The sequence below is a fragment of the Ipomoea nil genome, unplaced genomic scaffold (assembly GCF_001879475.1).
Source record: "Ipomoea nil cultivar Tokyo-kokei standard unplaced genomic scaffold, Asagao_1.1 scaffold3172, whole genome shotgun sequence".
NCBI lineage: Eukaryota > Viridiplantae > Streptophyta > Magnoliopsida > Solanales > Convolvulaceae > Ipomoea > Ipomoea nil.
In genome coordinates, this window is record NW_017619600.1 from 2899611 (window position 1) to 2927189 (window position 27579).

The following is a 27579-nucleotide window of genomic DNA, read 5'->3' on the forward strand; positions in this document are numbered from 1 at the left end:
TTATGCAATTGGACACCTTCAATATTGTGCCCAAAATCTTTATGTACCTTACTTACTACGGGTGAGATACAAACCGAATAAAAAGTAAAAAGCTAATAAATAATAATCCAATTGTTATATTGTGCACCAGGGCGCAAGATGCATTGTGCGCACTTGTAAGCATTAAAAAAGATAAATAATATTGTCGAACCGTGGTGGATAATCGATTATTAAATTAATTACTTTAATTAAGCTAATTAGACTGGTATTTATTTAATCGGGTTAATTAAATGGCCCATTAAATAATTAATTAGTTTAATTACTTAATTAAATGTAATTGGATGTTGGATTATTCGGCCCGAGATGATGAAATATTTAATCGAGTTGGACCAGGCTGCTTGGATGAATTGGGTTGCCTAATTAGCGGGCTTGACTTGGTCTTGGCCCACTAAAAATATATGTGGGTTATATAATTTTGAGGGATTTGAATATTTTATATTATTTGGAAATTTAATGAAATCATGAACCTGGATGCATTGGTGTCCCGATACATTCCTTAATTTAATTAAAGAAATTAAATTAAATAAGGAATTAAGAGTTGGTTGGAGATTTTTCCTCACCCTCACCACTATAAATAGTGGGTTCATTTTCAAAGAAAGCTCTGAAAATCTGCATATCGAAGCTCTGCCGAAATCTCGCCGGGATATCGTCTGGAACACGCCCGCAGTTATATATATACTGCATATATTGCGCTGAGGAATACGCCACTTGAACACCGGAAGCCCTTCTTTGAAGATCAAGCTGCATATTAGCCCTTCATTGAAGAACAAGCTACATAACTCCGGAGGCCCTTCAGCAAGGAACTACTTCCAGTTCGGCATACTCCCGAACTCGGCATACTTCCAGTTCGGCATACTCCCGAACTCGGCATACTTCCAGTTCGGCATACTCCCGAACTTGGCATATTTCCAGTTCAATATACTTTGAACTAGGCACACTTCCAATTCGGCATATTCCGGATTCGGCATACTTCCAACAAAGAACTACTTCAAGTTCAGCATACTCTGAACTCGGCACACTTTCAATTTGGCATATTCCAAATTTGGCACACATCTAATAGGCATACTTCTAGTAGAGAATCAGAGGACTTCTCATATACAGAGATTGTACCCCTTCTTGATTGATACACACTACTTGTAACCGATACTTTGAATTTTGAATATATACAATTCAAGTTTTTCGCGTTTACATATTTTGGCACGCCCAGTGGGACAGCTCTGCCTCTCATCTCTCTACTACTGTATCTCTACCTGCGCATCAAATGGCATCGAACAATCCCATGTTCAGGAGGACCTATGCCCAAGCTACCAAGTCCAAGTCTACGCTCGTAGCTAGCTCTGGCACTACCCAGAAAACGCAAGGTCCACTGACAAGGAACCGCGCAAAGGATTTGGGGGTCCAAGTGCCTGAACCTCAGTCCATGGCACGACGGGTGGTTCGAAGGCTCGACAAGACCCCTGCTGCCTCAAAGGCAATTGCTTTTGCTGGAAGTCCACCCTCTCCCAAGGGAGCTACCGATGGTGGTAGTCCAACTTCTATGCAAGGGAATGCTAGTAGCGGGAGCACTTCCCCCGTAACTCCGCCACATTCATTATGGAAGGCTGCACCTGAGTGGTCGCATGTCTACAATGTCATGCCTGCCATGGCGACAAACACGGAGTCTGTGGAGGAGCAATTAGCTAGAATTGCTAAGTCTCTGGAAGGAATGGCTGTCACTCTCCAAAATCAAGAGAAACGGCTTAACACCCTCGATAATAGGGTAGGAAGCATCATGGAGGAGCAAGGAAGTCGAGCTCCAAGAAAGCAACCTGAAGGGCAAGAAGAGGTTGGTCAGCAATCACCACCACCTCATGTTAGCCATGTAGTAGGAGAAGCTGCTTCCCACTTACCTGCAACTGAGAAAACTATTCCAGTTACCGAAGGCATGATACCGGTGGATCAGTTGAAGGACTACATAATGGGGGCCATCAAAGGCAAGTTGGATGGAGGCCAACCTTCATATTCCTATGCTAAGCCCTACACACAAAGAATTGAGAAATTGAAAATGCCCTACGGCTATCAACCTCCTAAGTTCCAGCAATTCGATGGCAAAGGAAATCCCCGACAGCACATTGCCCACTTTGTGGAGACATGCAATGATGCAGGGACTTATGGCGATCTGTTGGTAAAGCAGTTTGTCCGTTCGTTAAAGGGAACCGCATTTGATTGGTACACTGACCTTGCGCCCGGCTGCATTGATAGCTGGCATGATATGGAACGTGAGTTCTTAACTCGTTTCTATAGCACAAGGAGAACGGTCAGCTTCTTGGAACTCACCACTACTCGCCAATGGAAGGGTGAACGCGCCGGTACCTACATCGAAAGGTGGAGGGAACTATGCCTGAATTGCAAAGAAAGAATATCTCAAAGTTCTGCAATTGAGATGTGCATCCAAGGAATGCACTTTGAACTCTCCTATATCCTACAAGGGATTAAGCCAAAGTCCTTTGAGGAGTTATCCAGTCGTGCTCACGACATGGAATTGAGCATCGAAGCCAGCGGAGGGCTCAATATATTGAACTTGCCTAGCTCCTCCAATGCACCTGGAAAACAAGAAGTTAAAAAGTGGAACAAACCTTTTCCAAAGCAGGAAAAGAAAGAAGTGATGAACGTGAAAGCTACTCCTATGACAGTCTTCACTAAGGCAACTGAAAGGCCTAGGTCAAGATCATTTTCTGGCCCGTCAAGGGGTGGTAGAAGGCCGACAATTGAAGAAAGGCAGGAGAAGACTTATCCTTTCATGGATTCCGATGTATCTCCCATGTTTGATGAGCTACTCAAACTTAGGCTCATTGAGTTGCCTGAAATGAAACGTCCCGATGAAGCTACAAGGGTGGATGACCCATACTATTGCAAGTACCATCGTCTTCTTGGTCACCCGATTGAGAAGTGTTTTATCTTCAAAGATAAAGTAATGGCACTGGCCAGAGATGGAAAAATCGAGCTTGCCGATGCCAAAGCGAGCTCAAATCAAATCTCGATTACACCCGGACGGTTCGCTCCGCTGTGTACTGAAAAGGAAGATGGGAAACAACGAAAGCGTCAACTCCCCTTCATTGTTAAGCACGCTGTCGGTCAAAGTTCAGAACCGCAGCGGAATGATAACGCATCCGAAGGTAAATGGGTGATTGTCACTCATAGAAAGAAGAAATTCGAGCATGTGAAGCATCAAAAACACATAGTGAAAAGTTGGGTTGAGAAAACCTCAAAAAGTACTCATGCCCGCAAATCAAGGACGAAGGGGCATGTCAAGCAACCACGAGCACCAGTTTCTTTGGCTCAATATATGCCAAAAGGATTTGATCTTCAAGGGGCAGGCACTTCTAGCTCCTGCCTAAATACAAATGACAAGCCAGAAGATGGAGGTGAATGTTCATCTCCTAAACACATCGAGGATGAGGAAGTGTTAATGCATAAGGCTACTTCCTACTCCACAGAAATTACCTTCAAGGATGAAGACTTGTTACTTGGAGGCACGCCACACAATCGCCCATTATTTGTTGAAGGCTACACCCGTGGGCAAAAACTCAAAAGAATTATGGTTGATCAAGGCTCAGCTGTCAACATCCTATCCCTTCGAGCTGTGAAGGACCTTGGTATATCTACAGATGAGCTTGCCCAAAGTCGTCTAATGATACAAGGCTTCAACCAGGGAGGGCAAAGAGCAATCGGCATCATCAGACTTGACTTAAGAATTGGAAGTCTGAGTTTAGGTGTCCTTTGCCATGTCATAGATGCAAGGACATCTTATAACTTGTTACTTGGAAGGCCATGGATACATGAAAATGGGGTGGTACCCTCGTCTTGGCATCAGTGCCTCATGTTTGAAAAGAACGGCGTAGTTGAAAAGGTGGTCGCCGACGAAAGCCCTTTCACAGAGGCTGAGTCTTATTTTGCAGACGCAAAGTTCTACATTAAAAGGCAAGTTATTGTTGAAGATATTGAGGAAAGCCATGACGATCCACCTTCCCAATCAAGGTCAAAGGGAAAACAAGTTGTAGGGGGAGATCAGCATAACACGAAACTCATCTTCCCGCTTGCAAGGATTGATACACTCAAAGCAAATGCAGCAAAATTATCTGAAGATAAAGGTAGTGATAAAGTGGGCCAAACATTCCCCGCCAAGCGTACTGAGGGTTTCGACCCTAACGCTTATAAGCTTCTAGCCAAGGCTGGCTATAACCCCACCGAGCCACAGAAATTGGGAAAGCTTATCCCAGAAGCCGGTGGTAAGGGCAAAGCAAATCACCAAGAACCTCAAACGCGCAAAGGGTTGGGCTATGTTCCCCCTAAACCAGTGCGAATTCTTATAAACAGGGCTGCAAGTAATTGTATCTCCGCGGAGGGAAGCGAGTATGACCCAAAACTCACTCCTACTAATGGTAATGGGCAAGACAAAAAGAAGTCAGTCTTCGACCGAATTGGTAAAGCGGATTCTCGACGCTCAGTCTTTGATAGACTGGGGTCAAGTCCTAAAGCCCTAAAGAGAAAGTCGATGCATGATCGACTTGGAGCTGTCCAAGCTGTTAACGACAGTGCCAATGTTCCTGCTGAAGTGGAACCTCCAAAAAGGCTTAGAAGCATGATTCCTTCTCGTATGAGACGAGAAACATATATTCATGTTACATGCGGTGAAGTATTGAAAGTCCAACCGAAGACCATTGTACACACTCGAGTACATAAAGAGGAAAATGAGGAAAGCGTAGGCTCAAGTGATGACGTACCACCAACCACTCAGGGAGAGGTGGCATCGTCGTTCCATATCACGTTATGTGATGAGACCCCGATTGAGGGGGAAGATGCAGAAGATGCACCCCATGAGTTAGAAGAAGGGGTACGAGCCGCGGTGGACGAATTAAAAGAAGTTGATCTGGGAACGCTTGAAAATTCTCGTCCTATCTTCATTAGCGCACTCCTATCTGATGAAGACGAAGAAATCTATGTCACATTGCTGAAAGAATATATTGATGTCTTTGCATGGACATACAAGGAGATGCCAGGGTTAGACCCAAAGGTAGCTGTGCACCGCTTAGCAGTGAAGAAAGGGTGTCGCCCGGTCAAGCAAGCCCAACGACGCTTCCGCCCCGAGCTCATTCCCTCGATTGAAACAGAAGTTAATAAGCTTATTGAGGCTGGCTTCATTCGTGAAGTTAAATATCCAACCTGGATATCCAGTATTGTGCCCGTGCGGAAGAAGAACGGCCAGATCCGCGTCTGCGTAGATTTTCGGGACCTCAATGTGGCATGCCCGAAAGATGACTTCCCGCTTCCTATCACGGAGTTAATGATAGATGCCGTGACTGGGCATGAGATCCTGTCATTCATGGATGGCTCCTCCGGTTACAATCAAATCCGCATGGCGCCGGAAGATGAAGACTTAACAGCATTCCGAACGCCAAAAGGCATCTACTGCTACAAAGTAATGCCCTTTGGTTTGAAAAATGCAGGTGCTACATACCAAAGGGCTATGCAGATAATATTTGATGATATGCTCCATAAAATGGTCGAATGCTACGTAGACGACCTGGTTGTGAAGTCGAAATTGCGCACAAATCACTTGGCGCATTTAAGGCAAGTCTTCGACCGCCTACGAAAGTTTCAACTGAAAATGAACCCCCTGAAATGTGCTTTTGGGGTTGCTGCTGGAAAGTTCCTCGGGTTTACTGTTCGACACAGGGGCATCGAGATTGAACAAGCAAAGATTGACGCCATAATGAAGATGCCTGAGCCGAGAAACCTTCATGAGCTTAAAAGCTTACAAGGGAAGTTGGCTTACATCCGAAGGTTCATATCAAACCTAGCGGGAAGATGTCAACCTTTTAGTCGATTGATGAAAAAGGGCATTCCATTCATATGGGATGAGGCATGCAAGAACGCATTTGAGAGTATCAAGTCATACTTGATGAAGCCGCCTGTGTTAACTGCTCCTGTTCACGGTCGCCCGCTGATCCTTTATATCTCCGCCCAGGATTGTTCCGTAGGCGCCTTGCTGGCTCAGGAAAATGACAAGGGGAAGGAGAATGCTCTCTACTATCTCAGCAGAATGATGACCCCGAACGAGTTAAAGTACTCCCCAATTGAAAAGCTATGTTTGGCACTTGTGTTCGCCATCAAAAAACTTAAGCACTACTTCGAGGCTCATACAATCCGGCTTGTTTCCAAAGCGAACCCGGTGAAGTATGTTATGGCGAAGGTCGTGCTCTCTGACCGCCTTGCAAGGTGGTACTTATTGTTCCAACAATTTGAAATCATCTATGTGCCGCAAAAGGCTGTCAAGGGGCAAGCCTTGGCCGATTTCCTCGCAGATCACCCAATACCTGCTGAATGGGAGTTGTCTGACGATTTGCCTGATGAAGATGTGCTTATCATTGAAGTCCTACCCCCATGGAAGATGTACTTTGATGGAGCTTCGCATAGAGAAGGGGCAGGCGCTGGAGTTGTCTTCGTCACTCCAGAAGGCGAGGTGTTGCCATATTCATTCACCTTGACCGAGCAATGTTCAAACAACGTTGCTGAGTATCAAGCATTGATACTTGGGCTCGAAATAGCGGCTGACATGAAGCAACCGAGAATTAACATTTATGGAGATTCAAAGTTGATCATAAACCAAGTGTTGGGTCTATATGAAGTGAAAAAGGCGGAGTTAGTCCCATATAACAACTATGCAAAGATACTCATGCAATGGTTAGGGGATGTCACAATTGAACATGTATCGAGGAAAGAAAACAAGCAAGCTGACGCCTTAGCCGCATTGGCTTCAACTATTGCTCATCCTGCAGCCCGAATACAAGTATGTCAAAGGTGGGTGGTTCCACCAATCTTTAATGAAGACGGCTCAGTTGACGAAACCGTTGAACTCCCTACTGCCTCAGTGTACGATATAGGCAAAGACGACTGGAGGCAACCGTTAATTGACTACCTCACTGATGGAAAGTTACCTGAAAATCCCCGCAAAAGGGTGGATATAAAGCGTCGAACTCCTCGCTTCATCTATTATAAAGAGACATTGTATCGTCGTTCCTTTGATGGAATATTTCTCCGATGTCTAGGGGAAGAGGAAGCTTTACAAGCTATGCAAGAAGCTCATTCTGGGGTTTGCGGTGCACATCAATCCGGTCCCAAGTTGCATTTCCACATTAAGCGAATGGGATATTATTGGCCTACAATGGTAAAGGATTGCATAGACTATGCCCGAAGGTGCCAAGCTTGTCAATATCATGCCAACTTTATTCATCAGCCACCAGAACCTCTACACCCAACAGTTGCATCTTGGCCATTTGATGCTTGGGGGCTTGATGTGGTTGGCCCAATTACGCCTAAGTCATCTGCAGGGCATGCCTACATACTAGCTGCCACCGATTACTTTTCAAAGTGGGCGGAAGCCGTGGCATTGAAGGAGGTGAAGAAAGAAAATGTTGCAGACTTTCTCCGTGTCCACATCGTCTATCGATTTGGTATCCCGCGATATATCTTAACAGATAACGGGAAGCCCTTTGACAACAAGTTGATGGACAAGATCTGCAAGCTTTTTGACTTTAAGCAGCGAAACTCATCAGCTTACTATGCAGCTGCAAATGGGCTTGCTGAAGCTTTTAACAAAACCCTATGCAATTTGTTGAGGAAAGTGGTCTCAAAATCGAAAAGGGACTGGCATGACAGGATGGAAGAAGCTTTGTGGGCGTATAGAACCACATATCGCACACCTACTCAAAGCACTCCATATTCTTTGGTGTATGGTGTGGAAGCGGTCTTGCCTCTAGAGCGCCAAATACCTTCCTTAAGGTTGGCTATACAGGAGGGTCTTACTGATGAAGAGAATGCCAAGTTACGCTTGGCTGAGTTAGAAGCCTTGGATGAAAAACGTCTGCAAGCGCAACAAAGCTTGGAGTGCTATTAAGCTCGTATGTCTAGAGCTTTTAACAAAAGGGTAAGGACCCGTTCCTTTCAAATTGGGGACAAAGTCCTAGCTGTTCGCAGGCCCATCATCGTCACGAGAAAAACCGGTCACAAGTTCACTTCAAGGTGGGATGGTCCCTACGTGATTTTAGAAGTTTACACCGGTGGGGCTTACAAGCTGATTAGTGAAGATGGTTTGAAGATCGGTCCAATTAATGGAAGGTTCCTAAAGCTTTACCACCCTTAAACTTGGGGTGTCAACACAAGTCATGAAGATCTGATGAATGACTCATCCACCAAAAATGCAGCACGTGGTTAAACTGCTAATGCATCTCGCTTTGTCTATGGGTGGGCCCAAATCATAGACGCTCCTGGCCCGCATGAGTCTAAACTGTGAACAGCTCTACTCTATAAAAACAAAATCAGTTGAACTACGTTTGACTTGATCTCCTTCATAGGAGTACGTAGGCAGCTTAGAAATCAAACTATCTAAGTTCAGTCATAACAGAAACAAATCCGATTCATGTTGCAAGAGTGGTGTATCAAGACAATCTTTCAACGGGTCAAAGCAAAGTCGGGCGAATTATTGCTAAAAGACCAACACGCAGATGAGAAACAATCGATTATTAGTTCGGCAACAGAAAAAACAAAAAAGTCTTGCAACCAAAAGGAGAAGCTACCGAAAAGAACATCGATCTACAAAAAGCCTAAAGCTAGGCATGCCGTCGTTCCATGCCTCCAAGCTCATCTCCGCCTTGTTCGAAAAAGAACATCGATCTACAAAAAGCCTAAAGCTAGGCATGCCGTCGTTACATGCCTCCAAGCTCATCTCCGCCTTGTTCAAGCTATCGTCATCTTTTGGCGTCAACACGGTCGACTCTTGGATAACACCACCATTATTGAAAAACAGTTCTTGATATATGAAGTTGCATTAACAATCAAGGGGCAAGTTCAACAGTTTGCCTTATGAAGCGTGGGAAGACAAAATTCTAATACTAAGGCTCAAGAAAATTTGCCACGGAGATGTCCAAGAAAATCCTCGCTACGTGCAGTGCGTATTATACGCATCCACATGCTACATATATTATGCGTACATTATATATTATGCACGTACACACACATGCAAAGTGATGAAATTAAAGTGGAAGCATTAAATGGTGCGGCGGCATGCAAAGTGATAATAAATGTGTTATGTGTATGCATGGGCACTATGTATCTGTAATATATACAAGCAAGTATAACCAATGGATTACATATATATTATATACATATGTACACTGTATGGACCAGTGGAGTAATATATATATATATATATATATATATATATATATATATATATATATATATATGAATTATAAACCAGTGGCCCACATGAGTATTTTATATATGTATATTATGCACATCACAGCTGGCAACACATGCAAAACAAACATATATATGTGTTATGTTGGATAGTTGGCCACGCATGTACATCCACACGCAAAGCAGATGGAAAAGAGGCGTGGGAATGTGTGAAAGCAAAAGGGCGCACTGGCTCAAGGCTCGAAACTCTCTTTATTCTCAATGTGTGTGCATATGTACGCTTCAAGAAGAAACACTGAAAATATCCAAGCATTGCAAAGAAAGAACTCAAGCGAAAAAAGATGACAGTTTTCCACCTGGGTTTCCTTCGTCTCCTCCCCAAGCGGTTCTGTAGTGGGTTCCCTATTTCTTTTTCATCGACGAACACGACGACAACATGCCGAAGCACTTGCCCGGCGAGTAGAGAAGATGTCCAACGCGATACTAGATCGCCGGCGTGATTCCGTTTCCTTCTCCGATGAGAATTGAGCAACACTCTACGGTAACCATACGGCGACGACAGGCAATGTGCCGGCGACCCGGCTGCTTTCCTCTCCGATCATAGAAGACGTGCCGGAGCAATACGCGCTTAGTAACATCCCGACAATGCGATAGCAACATGCCGGAGCACATGCCCAGTGAGTACCCAGCAGCTTTCATCTTCGATGGCGAGGGGAAAACAGCTCAGAAAATTAATTTCGGGGAGGCTCCAATCCAACGTTCGTGAGAATGGCTAGAGTCCAAGCAATGGCATGGAAGCCAGAGGGAAAATCGATTCCCAAAGAGTCCCATCCTATGCTATCAATTCTTTCTTTGTTTGGTTCCTCAAATTCCCATGGTATATGGCTGCAAAATCAAGGACAAATATACATATGCATATATATAAATGGCGAGCAAGAATTAAAAATTACCTGTGTTATCTCTCGGTAGCTGATTGGGAATGCAAAACAATGAGCAGGGGTGTTATTTATAGTGTTGCAGTGTTCGCGTTTGTGTGGAAGTATTAACTTGAAGTATTTGAGTTCAATCTGAAATTCTTAATGACCATGCTTCATGCTTAGAATCAGGAGCTGATGGCCTTAATTTCGGATGCAGTTTTCTTCTATTTGGCTGGCTTGTTTAGAATCATGAATCATGCTAAATCTTTCCAAACAATTTCATGGGATGTTGACCTCATTTTGAGGATATATGTACATGAACCGTAATTCAAGTGCAGTGGGAAAAGGATTATTAATGTTTGCCTACATTAAAGGAACAAATTCGACGAAGTGATAAGCATGTTTTGATCAAGTTTCAAATTCTAAAAAAAAGATTTTGTTAAAGATTGAAAAGTTTGGTAAAAACGGAATGGACGGTTGATTGTAGACATACTCTGGCTTTTGGATATGACTTTTGTTGGGTCTTTGCGGTCAAAATGATATTTATTGGGTTACTATTTGCAAATATGGACTTTTGGACTACTATGATTAATTTCGAGACTACCCTCCCTTTGCATTTAAGGCACGTCAGGCAAGTCTCGAAGGGGCATTTGTAAGCATTAAAAAAGATAAATAATATTGTCGAACCGTGGTGGATAATCGATTATTAAATTAATTACTTTAATTAAGCTAATTAGACTGGTATTTATTTAATCGGGTTAATTAAATGGCCCATTAAATAATTAATTAGTTTAATTACTTAATTAAATGTAATTGGATGTTGGATTATTCGGCCCGAGATGATGAAATATTTAATCGAGTTGGACCAGGCTGCTTGGATGAATTGGGTTGCCTAATTAGCGGGCTTGACTTGGTCTTGGCCCACTAAAAATATATGTGGGTTATATAATTTTGAGGGATTTGAATATTTTATATTATTTGGAAATTTAATGAAATCATGAACCTGGATGCATTGGTGTCCCGATACATTCCTTAATTTAATTAAAGAAATTAAATTAAATAAGGAATTAAGAGTTGGTTGGAGATTTTTCCTCACCCTCACCACTATAAATAGTGGGTTCATTTTCAAAGAAAGCTCTGAAAATCTGCATATCGAAGCTCTGCCGAAATCTCGCCGGGATATCGTCTGGAACACGCCCGCAGTTATATATATACTGCATATATTGCGCTGAGGAATACGCCACTTGAACACCGGAAGCCCTTCTTTGAAGATCAAGCTGCATATTAGCCCTTCATTGAAGAACAAGCTACGTAACTCCGGAGGCCCTTCAGCAAGGAACTACTTCCAGTTCGGCATACTCCCGAACTCGGCATACTTCCAGTTCGGCATACTCCCGAACTCGGCATACTTCCAGTTCGGCATACTCCCGAACTTGGCATATTTCCAGTTCAATATACTTTGAACTAGGCACACTTCCAATTCGGCATATTCCGGATTCGGCATACTTCCAACAAAGAACTACTTCAAGTTCAGCATACTCTGAACTCGGCACACTTCCAATTTGGCATATTCCAAATTTGGCACACATCTAATAGGCATACTTCTAGTAGAGAATCAGAGGACTTCTCATATACAGAGATTGTACCCCTTCTTGATTGATACACACTACTTGTAACCGATACTTTGAATTTTGAATATATACAATTCAAGTTTTTCGCGTTTACAGCACTGATCCGAAACAACGATGTTTCATTAAGTTATTGGGGAGTTGACGTGACGGAAACCGTTCCGTCCGTCCAATCCCATTACAGTGTTTTTTTTTTTTTTTGTTTTTTTTTTTATTATTATTTACATGTAAAACTAGTCTTCTTCCCCACGACATTCCTTCATTTTGAAAATTCAAAAAGCCAAAAACACTGCAAAACGCTCACGGGAAACAGCAAAAGCAAGAACGACGAAGCAACAACACGCATAAACACTCAACAACGTCCTTGTTCATAGCATTTAAACCACACAAAATGATTAATCTTCAAACTTTTATTTGTTTGAAGTTCAAAACTTTATGAAATTTGAAAAATGACACATAATTTCTATACATATATCATGAAATTTATTCACATTGGCATGAAAATTCAACATTAATAACCATTTTCAGTTAAACTAGGGTTACATAATTTCCGTGCATTATGAATATGAACTCTGCAACTGAGTACAAACAAAAATGATATTACTAGATTATGTGTATTGTATTAGAAGTTTATGTGTATTATACTATAAAATTTTGTACATTATGAATTTCAATTCCATAAACATAATCCTTTCAAAAAAAAAAAAAAAATTCCATAAACATAAATGATGTTTATAAAACTTGTGTTTAATTTGTATGTATTCTATTAGGAGGTTATGTGTATTCTGTTATGTAATTCTGTACATTATGAATTTGAATTCCATAACTCAGCAAACATAAAAGATATTACTTAGACTTATGATTATGTCTATTATGTTAAGAGTTTATGTGTATTCTATTGTAAAATTCTGTACATTTTGAATTAAGATTTCATACCTCAGTATATAGAAATGATATTCCTTAGACTTATGATTATGTGTATTATGTTAGAAGTTTATGTTATTCTACTATACAATTATGTACATTATGAATTTAAATTCTGTACATTATGATTTTCAATTGTGTATCTGAGTGGTCTAATTGTCTATTTGTCTGTGTCTAATGTTATTGCAGCAATGTCGTCGGAGGACCATTTTGAAAATTAACTCTTAAGGAACGAAGACATTTCAGCATGCATTTATGTATTTGTAATATAATGCACGGCAGGGCACAAATATTGAATCTAATTAATATTTTTCAAAGAATAATAACCACTTATTAAATACTGATTATGACAAAAAATAAGAATAATATCTCTGGAAAAAAAGTGATAAGTGGATGAAACATAATTTTCATACTAGAAAGTTATGGTTCAATTCTTCTTAACAATCTCTGTCCACCCTGTCGAATGTGATCCTCTTACACATTGTATTTAAATTATAATCAACTCACTAATTCATTATGACAAAAGTACTTTGAAAAGTGGCTCACATGGGATGACCAAGTGAGTAGAATATAATTTTTAATTTGTACTTGAAAATCATATCACAAATTCGTTTTTTTGTAAGACTATTATTCCACACAAAACGGGTAACACTACTTTTTAATTAAAATATAGTAGTATTTTTGGATCCATATAAATATAATTATAAATATTCATAAGTACAAAATATACTGCTCTTAATTAATTATCACTACTGGAAATTATTTAATTTCCGACCACATGAAAGTGATATTAAATCAAGTTGAAAGCAAAAAGTGGTCGGAAATAGCAATAAGGGTTTTTCCGGATACCAAAAGTGATCGGAACAAGACTTTCAGCTTGATTTAAGATAACTTTTAGGTGGTCGGAAATTTCAGAATTTCCAGTAGTGTATTAAGCACAAAGAAGATACGGAATGTGGAATAATATTAACCCAAAAATGATGAAAAAATATGTTCTTCTTCTTATGTGTTTGAGAAGTTTAGTAAGGGGTAAAAATTGTAAGAAGCCATCTTCTCTATCTCTATACTTCAACTCTTATTTTCTTCGCCATACATTTTTTTAACATTTTCAAAAGAGTAAAAGACATTTTTGGTCCTAGACTTATAATGGCTTGGACAATTTTAGTCCTTTATAAAAAAATTTGTCATTTTATGGACAGAGTTATTGTGGCGAGGACATTTTTGGTCCTCCGTCTATATTTTTGTTAGATAATCGTCTGAGAGAGGGGTAATTACGTCAATTTAGGCTATCTCCTTCTATCTATTATATCTGTGTGTTTTGTTTTCTTCTCGGTCATAATTCGAAGGAGTCGGAGAGTCCAAGTTGCAGTAAAGGCATGGTTGTGGGCAGAGCATTTCGTAGTGCAAAACTACAAATAAATGAGGGTCAGAGTAAAGGCATGGTTGTGGGACCAAAATCGTCCATCTCACAATAAAGAGATAGCCTAAATTGACGTAATTGCCCCTCTCTCATACGGTTATCTAACAGAAATATAGACGGAGGACCAAAAATGTCCTCACCACAATAACTCTGTCCATAAAATGGCAAATTTTTTTATAAAGGACTAAAATTGTCCAAGCCACTATAAATCTAGGACCAAAAATGTCTTTTACTCTTTTCAAAACTAATAAAATTGTGTATAGTGTGGAAGCAACCTCTCAAAGTGAGAGGATTCCTTATTTGCAATAAGTAAATGTTTAGCTTATGCGTTCAGCTCTGTTGGACCGGAGTGTGGGACTCTTGCAGGCCCGGATTTTGGGCTGTGCAAGCTGGGCTACCACACAGGGCCCCAAATTTTAGAAGCTCAATATTTTATTTTTACCTAGTTAGTTTAGAAATAAAAATTAAAAGTTTTTTAATTAAACTTAAAAGGCTTTATAAAAAAAATGGTAGGAACATGTATTTATTGTATTTTAACTTTGAGGTCTAAGGTTCAAAACTTGTGCACACTATTATTATTATTATTCCATAATATGTCTATTTTTACATGTGCGTTGCAAGGAAAAGATTTGTTATAATCTTAAAATTATAACAACGAATATTATATAGTGCAATTGATGAAATGAGTTATATCTATTATGTTTTTTTTTTTTTTTTTTTATGTTATCCTTGCTTGAATTCGAGCAAATAATTGCCCAATTATCTATGCAGTGTGCGTGCGATGCACAGATAAATTTTTTTTGTTATATATTTAGATAATAAAATTACGGTATTAGTTTTATAGATTTTAATTTTGGTAGGGCCTTATTTATTTATCCGAACAGGGCCACAAAAATCTAAAAATCGGCCCTGGACTCAACTTTTTGAGAACAATAAATAGGTAAAACTATGAAAGAAAGTTCAAAGCCCGCATGGGCAGCTCAACTGCTCATAGAGCTGAAGTTTGAAAAGAATGACCAGAGATCGAGTCTCACTAGCGACAGTATGAGAGCAATCTCTCAAAGTGAGGGGTGAGGGGAGCTCCTTGTGCACAATAAGCAAAAGTCTAGCCTCCTCTCTGGTCCTTCCAGATACTCTGTAGGGAGCCCTTAGGGTTGGGGTCTCTTAGAAAGAATGAAAGAAATCTCAAATGGAAAGAGAAATTAGATGGAAATTGAATAAAATTTCATTCGTAGCTATTGCGCAGTTTGGGTTGGGGTCCCTACCAATATATTTTTAATACAGTTTTTTTTTTTTTGGAAAATTTTTAATACAACTTTAGTTACCCATTTCTTAGAAGTTATATGAAAATTGCTTTATAAATGCAATAGAAATTTGTTAATACGTACAGCTTTAGTTACTCATTTCTTGGTGATGAAATTTCTTAGTTATTGCACAGTCTGGGTCGGGGTCCTTATGGCAAATTATATTGGACCTACGGCAATTCTTGGTGTAGTATATGATGTCAGGAGACTTTTTGACAATCTTCGTTGACTCATTGGCCTCCTTTGATATATTATTAATTAATACACCAAAAAAGTTACTTTATAAATGTAATAAAATACTTACACATACTAAATATTTACATTTATAAAGCAACTTTCATATTATCGGACAAGGAACGTAACACAAAAAAGTGTCATACTATACAATAATTTAATTTGTTGTATATGATGGGGGTTATAACTTATAATGCTGCATTTTTGTCCACCAATAAAGTTGTATGAAAGGAGGGTACATAGAAATTAAAGAGGGAGTTTGTAATATTCACGGAATATTCATTATAAGAAAATTATAGAGAGAACAGACGAAAGAAAAATGAAGAGGACATTTCTTACAAATTCACTAAAGTAATTCTTTATTAATTAGAATCACAAGACGAGCGCGTGTCATCCAAATCACACTTTCAAGTTGGGGTTATAGACTTTCTGTAAATCAAGTATTATTAATAAAATTGAATACTTTAAGAATATTATTATCATATTCACAATTATTGGACTGCCAAAAGGTGTAGTGGGTGGACTACATTCTTTCATGCTATCTAAACAAAGAATCCAAGAAATATCAATGTACTTCTTGTTGGTGATAAGGAACCAAAATTGATTTAATATCCTAAAATAATATTTATATATATATATACACAAAAATATATAAAATATTATTGGATATATATATCCGAAATATATATATACACACAAATATATATAAATCAGACCACACGGTTATAAATAAATAAATAAATAAATATATATATATATATATATATATATATATATATATATATATATATAAATATATATATATATATATATATATATATATATATATATATATATCTACGGGAAACGATATAATATATCTATATCAACCGAAATAGAATTTGTAATCCTCCAGATTACAATTCCAATCAACAAGAAAGAGAGGATTTTTGCTTAGAGCATAATCCAAAACAAGAACGAAGAGGAAGAAATGAAGAAGGTTAGTACGAGTTAGGCGAAGGGCCTTTTTCCTTAAAACATTATTTGCCACCTCCCAAAAGTGCTAGGAGCGTTGTGGCATAGGTTTCCCAAGATAAAACGTACAACGGTTCGACGTTTGAGCACCCAAACGAACGGACCCGGCAAAATAGAGCACGGACAGAACACAGCTTCAAGAATGGAGTAGGAGCAAAGATTTTGGAGCTGGGAAAACTAAAATTTCTGTGCTTCACTACTTCCTTGTTTTTGCTTGTACTTAAAACTGCTGCTCCCAAAACAAGTTTATATAGGAGATTGGTACTTGATAGCATTCGTTTGACATTTAAAAATATGGTCGAGAAGGGCCTTACGACATTCGTGCCCGCAGGTGCTAGCGCACACGTCTCGTTTCTATTTGGAATTTGATTTGCACCCCCAAATCGGAAGTGGACCCCACTGATAATTGTACCACAAAATAGCCACTTAAAATGCCTTTTTAATGCTATTTTTTCAACACTTCTCTAAGGGAATGGCATATTGGCAAGCACATATATCATTTTATTAAGCAACATTAATTTCCTAGCTATTGCGCAGTCTGGGTCCCTGCGTCTCCGGACGCGTTTTAACAAGCATGATTGTAGTACTGCATTTACTTCCCCCAATAATGTAGTTGGGGAGGAAATTATGAAGGGACAGACCATAGAAAGCTAAAGTGTCCTACAAAAATGTGTAGTATTTGAAATGATTATAATTCTCCATTTTCATTTACTTCATTATGTTGTAAAAGTCGCACCTAGATGCCAAGCGGACGGCCGCCTAATTGGCGGATTAGTTATTATTTCTTTTTTTTTTAAATGGATTATTTTGTTTAAAATGGCGTCGTCATTTTCAACAAAATAACTCTAAATCGTTCAAATTCTATATATTTTTTAGGTTGATATTTAATATTTTAATATTTTAATATTAACTATTAAAGTATTAAATAATGCAATAGAGTTTTAGGAAAGGCCATTATTGAGGGCCAGGCATGCAGAAAGAGGGAATCGGTAATATTCACGGAAGATTTATTATAAAAAAAAAATTCTAAAGAGAAAAGACAACAATAAAAAATGAGGAGGGAAATCTCGTAAAGATTGAGTGGAAGACTCAACTAACTGAAGTCTAGAGATGGATGACAAAGGGAAAGAGGAAAGCTAAGGAAGAAAAGTGTAAAGAGAAAAGTGAAGGAAAAATGAAGAAGGAAATTTCGTAGAGATTGAGTGGAAGACAGCAGGGAAATTATTGATTGTAAGCCAAGTGTCCTATAAATTCTACAATGGATGATTAACTAAAAAAAAAAAAGGAAAGTAAAATATAAAGAAAAATGACGTGAAAAATAAGAGAGACCGACAACACTATTTTGGACATTATATTGATAATTTGATATATATGTAGAGGCTCAACCATAGACCCATAACTTGTGTGTCAACCTTTGAAAAGAAAATATTTAATGCACTTTTATTGTGTATTTTATTGATCAAAAATAAAATTTAGTATTAACAAAGTACATTTTGCAAATTCAATTCTCTCATTTGTGCCCTACCTATGTATACTACAAATTACATGAATTATAAAAAAAAAAAAAAATTAGTAAAATAACATATTGCCTGAAACATATTTATGCTCCTTGTTCCTCACACCTAATTCAATTTGAAAATTTTCATGTACATTTATGTTTTTTTTTTTTTAAGTACCACTCAAGAAATACTAAAACAACATAAGAAACCCGACAAAAGTTATTAGACAATATTAATGTACAAATTTAGTATAACATATTTTTTCATACTTTAAAAGTTACAAATTTGTGTTTTGAAAGACTGTCCCATGTGAAACATGTAACACTTTTTAATATAAAGATGTGAATCGAAGACTAAAGAAAATACGAGAGAAAAGTCTAAAGAAAAACTCCAAAGGAAAATAATAAATAAATAAAAAAGGAAAGAAAATATGGATGACTTAAAAGATGGGAAGTTTCCTAGAAAATATGCATGACATAAAAGATTATTTTGCGTCACATATTTGGGCGGCTTCAAAAGTTCCTCTTCTTCTTCTTATTCAGTGTTCTACCCAATTTTAGTGAATGGTAAAAGTTGTAGGAAGCCATCTTCATCTCTATATAATGCTTCAACTCTTATTTTCTCCACCATCGTCCTTGCTTTAGCTGATGGTAATCTAATCTTATGACGGTAGAATCTTTTAATAACAATAATTTTAGTTGTATGAGGAACTTTGATGACTTCTCCAACTTTTATATCTCCACACCCATTATAGTAAAGATCATAAGTTATAATGCCAGGTAAAAATGAGATTTCTTCCACTTCTAATTGGATACCATAATATTTATTCGTATTCATTATTTTTGGTAAGGCTTTGGAATATAATCATGCTTTTCAATTCTGATGTCATAAATTAACACGATTAAGTGGCAGGAGTAGTGGAGCCGGATTGAACACAAGCCCTGCTATCTCACCATTATAGAAGATGCTTTGGAGGATATCACTCATTATAGAAGATTAATTGAAAAATTGCTATATCTTCACAATTACAAGACCAAACATCAATTTTGCTAAACAGCAGTTATCTCAGTTTCTAGATTTCCCCACAGACATACATTTACAAGTTGCACATAAAGACTCCTAAAATATATCAAATCAGCTTCGGCTCAAGGCATATTCTTTCCAGCTCAATCCACACTCCAACTAAAATGGTTCACTGACTCTGATTGGGCAGCCTGTCCCGACACCAAGAGATCTGTCACAAAGTTCTGCATCTTCTTAGATATGGAGGTCTAAAAGAAGCAAGTAAAAGTTTCAAAATCCTCTTCCGAGGCAGAATATAGGACCCTTGATATTGTAACTTGTGAAATACAGTGGATAACTTAGGCAGTAAATTAGGCTCTAACTCTTTTCCTTGTTCTTTAAAGTTTTTACCACTTCAGTTTATTTAGCACTATTTAGCATCTAATATTAGTCAATGCACTGGCATTTTACAGAGACAAGGATTAATACCTCAAATATTTACATCAGGAATTGTCTTGATTGATTTGTTTTTGTGTTTCCAACTTCCAGTCTACCAATTTGCTTTGAATCAACCTCATACTTCTCGAGTGAAGTAACAGCGGTCAAACTGCAGATCAGCAAATGAATAGGTTGGACACCACAAAGTCATAAAGCTACTGAACTAATTAAACATAGTCCAACCAAGCAAATTCCCTACCACGGCTTGAACATCTAACAGAATCCAATTTGTTAAAAAATACAGCTAATACCTCATTAATATGACACCCTCCACCTCACTTCGGAGATGTGATGTCTCTCACATGTGTATCTGTCATTAGCCTTGAGAGACCGAAATCACATATCTTTACTGTCCAATGCTTATTCACAAGACAATTTGCAGTTTTTAGATCTCAAAGAACTATCTTCGTGCGATGAGTGCACATTAACCCTCTTAGTACGCAGATAGAACTTAACAGTGATCAGTTAATAAACAACAGCCTGCCACACAAAACCTATCATCATAATTTCACGATTGTTTTTAAACATAAAAATAACCCACATGCATATGTCACATAGCATCTTAAGTCTCCTCCGCAGCTAAGGAGCTTCTTTTGACCACTTAAATGAATCAAATAGTAAAGTGATCCCATCTCCATGTACTCAGTAACCATGGACAGATGTGGAAGCTTTGTGCAAGCACAGAGAAACAATATAACTATAAGGAAAAGACATTAAAAAAAGAGAGAGACGACAAGATACCTTAGGACATAAATTTCATTGCAGAAATCCTCCATGTTTTTAGCAGTCAAATCTTGCTCCAAGAAAACTTTGATTGCAACTTCTGTTCCATTCCAAAATGCCACGAAAAGATTCTCTGCCACTCCACTCTGCTCTGTTCTGTCCAACGCCTACCATCCTCGAATATGTATGAGACGTACATAACGTAACATGAACAAAAAAAATCTTTTTGGGTCTTATATTTAGCGCTTCCAGTCATTCTTCTTCTTCTTCATCCTCAGTGTTCTAGCTACCCAACTTTAGTGAGGGGTAGAAGTTGTAGGGAGCCATCTTTATCTCTGTATAATGCTTCAACTCCTATTTTCTTCACCACATTTGATTTAACTCTTATTTCTTTCTCCAAACTTGCTTCACCAAATGATATATTCCCATCTTTGTAGAATCCTTCATAAACTTCAGTTACATGTGTAGCTTTGATGATTTCTCTGGCTTTTATATCTCCATACCCATCATAATCGTAATTAGCTGTAATGACATGTAAAAATGAAATTCCTTCCACTTCTAATTGGATTGGACCACGATAAAAATACCATGTTTTTGGGAAGTCTTTGGAATGATGCATTTCAATTCTGATGCCATAATAACAATAAAGTGGTGGGAGTAGTGGAGCCGGATTCAACACAACCAAAAAAACAAATCCATAAAATTCCAATGTATTATTCTTCAAATTGGATGATGGACATTGAAATGATATTGACGATTTTTCTTTTTGACATCTAATCCAACCAGGAATTTCATTACAAGCAAGAAGACCATTGGAATTCTTGGAGCATTTTAAAATCTGTGAAAGGAAATCAAACATATGTGACAATAGTAAGAATTAATGGATAGAAATTACATAAATTGAAGAGCGGGAAAAACATATGTACCTCTTTAATGCTTTCTGAGAAATCGGAATGGGGATCACCTCCGAACACCATTGTCCTTAGGGAATAAAGATTCTCCCAACCTTTAAACTCCTTCAACTTTTTGCAACCAACGAGATGCAAATAACGCAACCCCGTACAATTTGATAAGTTTGATACTTTTTCATTCAACTCACAATTTTGAACCTTAAGATCTTGAAGTTTTGGTGGATGTTCTGAGAGCAATTTCAGGTTTTCACAATCATCTAAGAAGATTTCAGTAACATTGGGAGGAAATTTTGAAAGCATTTTAAGGTTTTTGCAACTAGATAAACTAATTCTCTCAAGATTGAGAGGAAGTTCCGGGAGCATTTCAAGATTTTCACCGCCACCTAAAGTAATATACTCAAGATTTGGAGGAAGTTCTAGAAGCATTTCAAAATTTCCACAACCACCTAAATAAATCTCCCTAAGATTGGGATGAAGTTTTGGAAGCATTTTAAGACTTTTGCAACTAGATAACCTAATTTTCTTAATATTGAGAGGAAGTTCCGGGAGCATTTCAAGGGTTTCACAGCCATCTAAAGTAATATACTCAAGATTTAGAGGAAGTTCCGGGAGCATTTCAAGGTTTTCACAGCCATCTAAAGTAATATACACAAGATTTAGAGGATGTTCTGGAAGCATTTCAAAATTTCCACAACCACCTAAACAAATCGCCCTAAGATTGGGAGGAAGTTTTGGAAGTATTTTAAGACTTTTGCAACTAGATAACCTAATTGTCTTAAGATTGAGAGGAAGTTCCGGGAGCATTTCAAGGGTTTCACGGCCATCTAAAGTAATATACTCAAGATTTGGAGGAAGTTCCGGGAGCATTTCAAGGTTTTCACAGTCATCTAAAGTAATATACACAAGATTTAGAGGAAGTTCTGGAAGCATTTCAAAATTTCCACAACCACCTAAACAAATCGCCCTAAGATTGGGAGGAAGTTTTGGAAGTATTTTAAGACTTTTGCAACTAGATAACCTAATTGTCTTAAGATTGAGAGGAAGTTTCGGGAGCATTTCAAGGGTTTCACGACCATCTAAAGTAATATCCTCAAGATTTGGAGGAAGTTTTGAAAGCATTTTAAGACTTTTGCAACTATCTAAATAAATACTCCTAAGGTTAAGTGGAAGCTCTTGGATCATTTTCAGATTGACACAACCATGCAATCTGACCACTTCAACAGTGTGAGGAAGTTGGAGTACTTCTTGGTTCTTGCATAAATTCAACTCAACTGATTCAAGGTTGAACAAATGAGACACGTAGGAGAGCACCCCATATGAAAGGGTATGTTCAAGACTTAGACTTTGTAATGAGGTTAAATTTCCAAAAATTTCATGGGATACTTCAAGTTCTAACGAATAGAATATATGAAGATCTTGCAGTGATCGCAAATGGCTGACGTTCTTTTGAAGTTTCTTTAACTTTTGACAGCAACCAAAACTTAAAGAAACTAATTTCCCCAATTCTCCGATGGAAGAATGCACCTTTAACAAACTAAAGCATCCTATAAATGATAACTTACGGAGATTTTGACAGCCACTAAAGTTCGGAGTCCTTGTGAGATGAAAGCAGTCAGAGAAATCCAAAAACTCGAGACAAGGAAAATATTGTTTTGATCAATTCAATAAACAAAAAGCAACAGAAATAAAAAAACATATATTGAATTATAATTTATTATCTTTAACTATGTTGCTATAACAATGAGTTATAGATAAAAATAAAATATTATCAAATTACCTTTAGAGGGGCTTTAAATTCTTTGATGTTGCTATATCCCATTTTCAGACTTACAAGCTTCTCAAAAAAACCACTTGATGGAATATTGATATATTTCAAAGGGCAGTGGTTCCATTGCAAACATATAAGCACCTTGGAACTGGATAGATGTTTGAATTTTCCATCAAGATGGACTTCATCAATTTCAAGAACTCTTAAATTCTCCATGTTCTTAAATGCTTTTGTATTGTACTTCACATTTTTCATAGGAGAGTAGTTGAATACAATCACCTCAATCTTTCTTGTAACCTACACATAAAAAGCACAATTAGTTAAACAAACACATACGATATTTTTGTGTGGTAAATAAATGACTATTTTAAGAGAACAACAATTGTGTATAAAAATCTTTAGAGGGTTTTAGCTAGCGAAATATGGTTTATATTCTTTAGATTAAATTCTACTAAATGTACTTCGAGTTTGAGGTATTACTAGCTTTGGTCCTTAACTTACAAATCTAGCATAATAAGTCCTTCAATTCTCTAAAACTACCAATAATAATGTGTAATTTTTTTTTTTGTTCAATTAGATGATGAGAAAAATTCGCAGTCATTATCCAAAAGCGTGCCCAAAATAAACTAAAGTGATGTACACAAAATTTAGAAAATCTAACACATTTATGCATTGAGGCACGGCAAATAATAGAAAATCATTAGTTTGTGTCATGTTAATCCCATAAGAAATAAATTATCAAGAAGATAATTTGTGGTGAATAAATAGTATTATTATTTTCATAAGAGATAAAGAATATCTTCATTTTGATATGAAATAGTAACATAGTTGATGTAAGATTTATGCATAATAATTGAGAATGAGACAAATTTAAAAATCATTACCTTTTCCCCTATAAGCACATCATGGATATCATAAGGACACCACAATCGACTACGTTCACCAGGATTGTTGGGTGACTCTGAACGAAATGTTCTTCGTGCTTTGCAAAAGCCAAGCCATAGTTCCCACTTTGCTTACACACTTCAGAAGGATCAACATCGTAAAAAATGGAAAAAACTATTTGTTTTCCCTTCTCCTTACACTTCACAATTTGCACAAGTTCATCAAGGCACCACCTAGAAGATGCATAGTCTTTTGAGAAGACTATTATAGAGATTCTCGAATTTTGAATTGCTCTCATGAGCCCTGGAGCAAGATATTCACCCTTTCTGAGTATTCAAGACATTTTGACTTATGAGAAAAGATTATTATCATAAGTGGATGGAGGAGAGCCTGACATGATTTTGTACAAGTCATCGCAAGGGTCACTAGTAAGAGTAAGGAGATTATGGTCATATTTGGAGTACACATGACGAACACTACTATATGGTGATCAATATGGGCTTGCACAAAGTGTATATGATAGTTTAGATTAAGATTTCATTGAATCAATGCTGACAACTTCAGTTTTTCCAAAAGTTAATAAATCTTATAATGTTTTTCATCTGATGGTGTAAAATCTTGATGCTTTAAATTTGAGAAATATTGCTTATCATTACTTTTGAGTCATCGATTAAAACAATGGGGTCACAATCCATATCTGTTCATTTTGGCTATGGAGAGACTCTCATGAGACATTCAAAAAGAGGGTCATGAAGGATCATTAGAAGACTTTATGATCTTTGTGGACTTTAATAAGTTGTTTGCTCACCAGGGACCATGGTTGCAAAACTCGGCCGCCTAGGCGCTAGGCGGCACCGAGCCTTGCCGTTTTGGCCTAAAGGCGGTCAAAACTCGGCCGGCCGCTGGGCCGCCTGGGCGGCCAAACTTGGCCAAGTCGACCAATTTCGTCCGATTTTGACCGATTTTTTTCTGATTTTGACCGATTTTTTCTGATTTTGACCGATTTTGTTCGATTTTGACTGATGTCGTCTTTCATTAATTATTGATTTTAATTTTATTATGACGTTATGACTTATAAATTATCATTATTTCATTTATTTAGATGTGTTATTTGATTGAATGTTGAAAACAACCTCATTAAAATTGTCAAACTACAAATCTGTCACTATTTTTTTTTAATTTTTTTGGTGCCCGCCTAGATTCCGCCTAGGCGCCGCCTAGACCGCCTAGCGCCTACTGCAACCATGCCAGGGACTTACAAAAGATTTTTCACTTTTTGAGTGAGAAAAGTAAATGAACATATTTCCTTGCAAATCAATTGGTAGATGGGTAATTAGGATACTTTAGTATTCCTCCAAACAACATTAGGAAGTGTGTGTGAAAAAATCTTGCCATAATTACTTGTTGAATTTTTTTTGCAAAAAATGGCATTATATGTGACGGGAATAAATTTCATTAAGATGATACTTACCATATTCGCGTTGTGAAATTTGAAAGTTCATCAAATGGATGTAAAAATAGCTTTTTTGAATGACTAGTTAGATAAGAAATCTATATGGAACAATCTGAGGATTTTGTGGGGCCAAGAGAAGAAAGTATGTAAATTGGTTAAATTGTTATATGGTTTACCAGTAGAGTCGCCACCATGTCACGCGTTTTGGGTATGCAGAGATCGACCCTGCCTTTTCGCTACCTCGGGGTCAATCTTTTCAAAGGTAGAAATCGCCCAATATTTTACCAACATCTTCTCGAAAAGGTTGACAACAAATTACTTGGTTGGCAATGCAAGTTATTATCACCGGGAGGTCGTCTAACGCTCATTAAGCATGTCTTAACCGCGATCCCCATTTATACGGCGGCTTCGCTTCTACTGCCACGACAGACCGAGAGGGCCCTGGAGGCTAAATTTGCTAACTTCTTATGGGGATCGGAAAATGGTAAACCAAAACGTCACTGGGCTTCGTGGAAAAAACTCTGCTTCCCCGTGGATGAAGGCGGTCTGGGAATTCACTCACTGGCCTCAATTCAGCAAGCTTTTTCAGCTAAACTCTATTTTAATCTGCTGCAAGGGGGCTCCTTATGGAGTGAATTCATGCAGGGTATTCGCTCGGCTAATTCAATCACCTGGAAAAGAATGCAGCACATTAGCGATTTTGTGGAGGACAATATTGTTGAGACCTCAAATGCAGTGGTTTGGACTCTATCCTCCTACGGAGACTTCACCTTCTCATCAGCCTGCGAAGCTCTCTGAACAAAAGCAGGACGCAGCCTTTCTTCTTCAAGCATTTGGGGAGATGGGCTTCCATCGAAAATCGCTTTCTTCATGTGGCGCCTGCTGCGATATTTTCTCCCCTTTCCAGATGTGATCTAGCAATTTGGGGTGTGTTTACCTTCAATTTGCCCGCTGTGCCGACGAGACTCCGCCTCGACCGATCATTGCCTTTACAGATGTGATATGGTGCAACGGGTTTGGAGCTATTTCCGGGGGATTTTTGGCTTATCACCGGCAGTTGCAACATCAATTAGAGCGGAGTGTCACGCGTGGTGGTTGTTGGCATGTCTAGGCTCGGCAAGGCATTGGGCTGCTACGCTGGTACCTTGTTTAATTTTATGGTTTCTCTGGTTCTCATATAATTAAGGTATCTATGAAGATACATGTTTCTCAGTTCTGGGCATTGTTGGTAAAATCAAACTAGAGCTGCATATGATGTCACTGGCTAGACTGATGCATCGTAAGGGACCCGGCGATGACTTTCTCCAGGCAACAGGTTTGATGACGTTGGTTCCTCCACCCCGGAGGGTAACTATATGGATCAGATGGCTCACACCGCCGGCTGGGAGACTCAAGCTCAACACGGATGCGGCATTCTCGTCGGAGGGGGCTGCGGGAGGCGCTTGCTTGCGTGACTCCCGTGGGCAGCTTGTTGCAGGGCTTTGCTTCCAAATGGTGGTTTCGTCAGCTTTGGAGGCCGAGGCTTTGGCGCTGCAGAATGCTTTCCAATGGTGCGAGGCTTTTGCTAAACGACCATATGAAATTGAAGTGGACTCGTTAGTCCTGGCCAACCTGATTGCGTCGGGATCAATCAGGATCCCTTGGAGGGTTCAAGATGCCGTTCTCTACATTCGTTCGTGTCTTGGTGCGTGGGGCTCTTCGATAAGACATGTCTACCGAGAGGGCAATCAAGTTGCAGACGCACTAGCATTAGCTGGTTTAAATTTTGTTGCTTCAAAAGTTTTTTGCTCTCTCAGTTCTTTACCTATGAATGCTAAATTGGCTTTGCTGTATGATCTTCGAGGGTTTGTCTCCCATCGGGCTATTCGCCCTTAATAAAGTTATGTTTCTTGAAAAAAAAAATGTTATATGGTTTAAAACAAGCGCCTAAACAGTGGCACGGGATATTTGACCATTTGATGTTAACAAATGGGTTTAAAATAAACGAGAGTGACAAATGTGTCTATGTTAAGGAAACGGTAGACTGTTATTATTAGGACTATATTATTCATATTAGACTAGGACTATATTATTCATATTAGACTAGGACTATATTATTCGTGTTAGACTAGGATTTTATCTAG

At 38.4% G+C, this 27579-nt stretch overlaps 1 protein-coding gene and 2 long non-coding RNA genes across 3 annotated transcripts; all 3 read right to left on the minus strand.

The window, feature by feature from the left end:
* Positions 1-1030: 1030 nt before the first annotated feature.
* LOC109168124 lies at positions 1031-19648 on the minus strand. Its single transcript, XR_002051987.1, has 3 exons — positions 19272-19648; positions 11659-11666; positions 1031-1041 (listed from the first exon to the last, which is right to left on the minus strand). It is a non-coding gene; the product is annotated as an uncharacterized LOC109168124 (long non-coding RNA).
* Positions 19649-20076: 428 nt separating this feature from the next.
* LOC109168109 (protein SUPPRESSOR OF npr1-1, CONSTITUTIVE 1-like) lies at positions 20077-25851 on the minus strand. Its single transcript, XM_019317156.1, has 4 exons — positions 25776-25851; positions 24003-24133; positions 23128-23415; positions 20077-20148 (listed from the first exon to the last, which is right to left on the minus strand). The coding sequence occupies exons 1-4, from the start codon at positions 25849-25851 to the stop codon at positions 20077-20079; spliced, it is 567 nt and encodes a 188-aa protein (XP_019172701.1).
* Positions 21114-21407, minus strand: LOC109168125. The gene is made up of 2 exons (XR_002051988.1): positions 21366-21407; positions 21114-21277 (listed from the first exon to the last, which is right to left on the minus strand). It is a non-coding gene; the product is annotated as an uncharacterized LOC109168125 (long non-coding RNA).
* Positions 25852-27579: the final 1728 nt, after the last annotated feature.

Excerpts from the sequence above, each read along its gene's own strand:
- LOC109168109 (XM_019317156.1), bottom strand. The coding sequence starts at position 25,851 with ATGGGGATCGCGGTTAAGACATGCTTAATGAGCGTTAGACGACCTCCC. Across the intron at positions 23,416-24,002 it reads ATGTGCTTATAGGGGAAAAG|GTTACAAGAAAGATTGAGGT; the intron begins GTAATGATTTTT and ends TTTTATGTGTAG. Across the intron at positions 20,149-23,127 it reads AATTTAAAGCCCCTCTAAAG|AGGGTTAATGTGCACTCATC; the intron begins GTAATTTGATAA and ends CTGCGTACTAAG.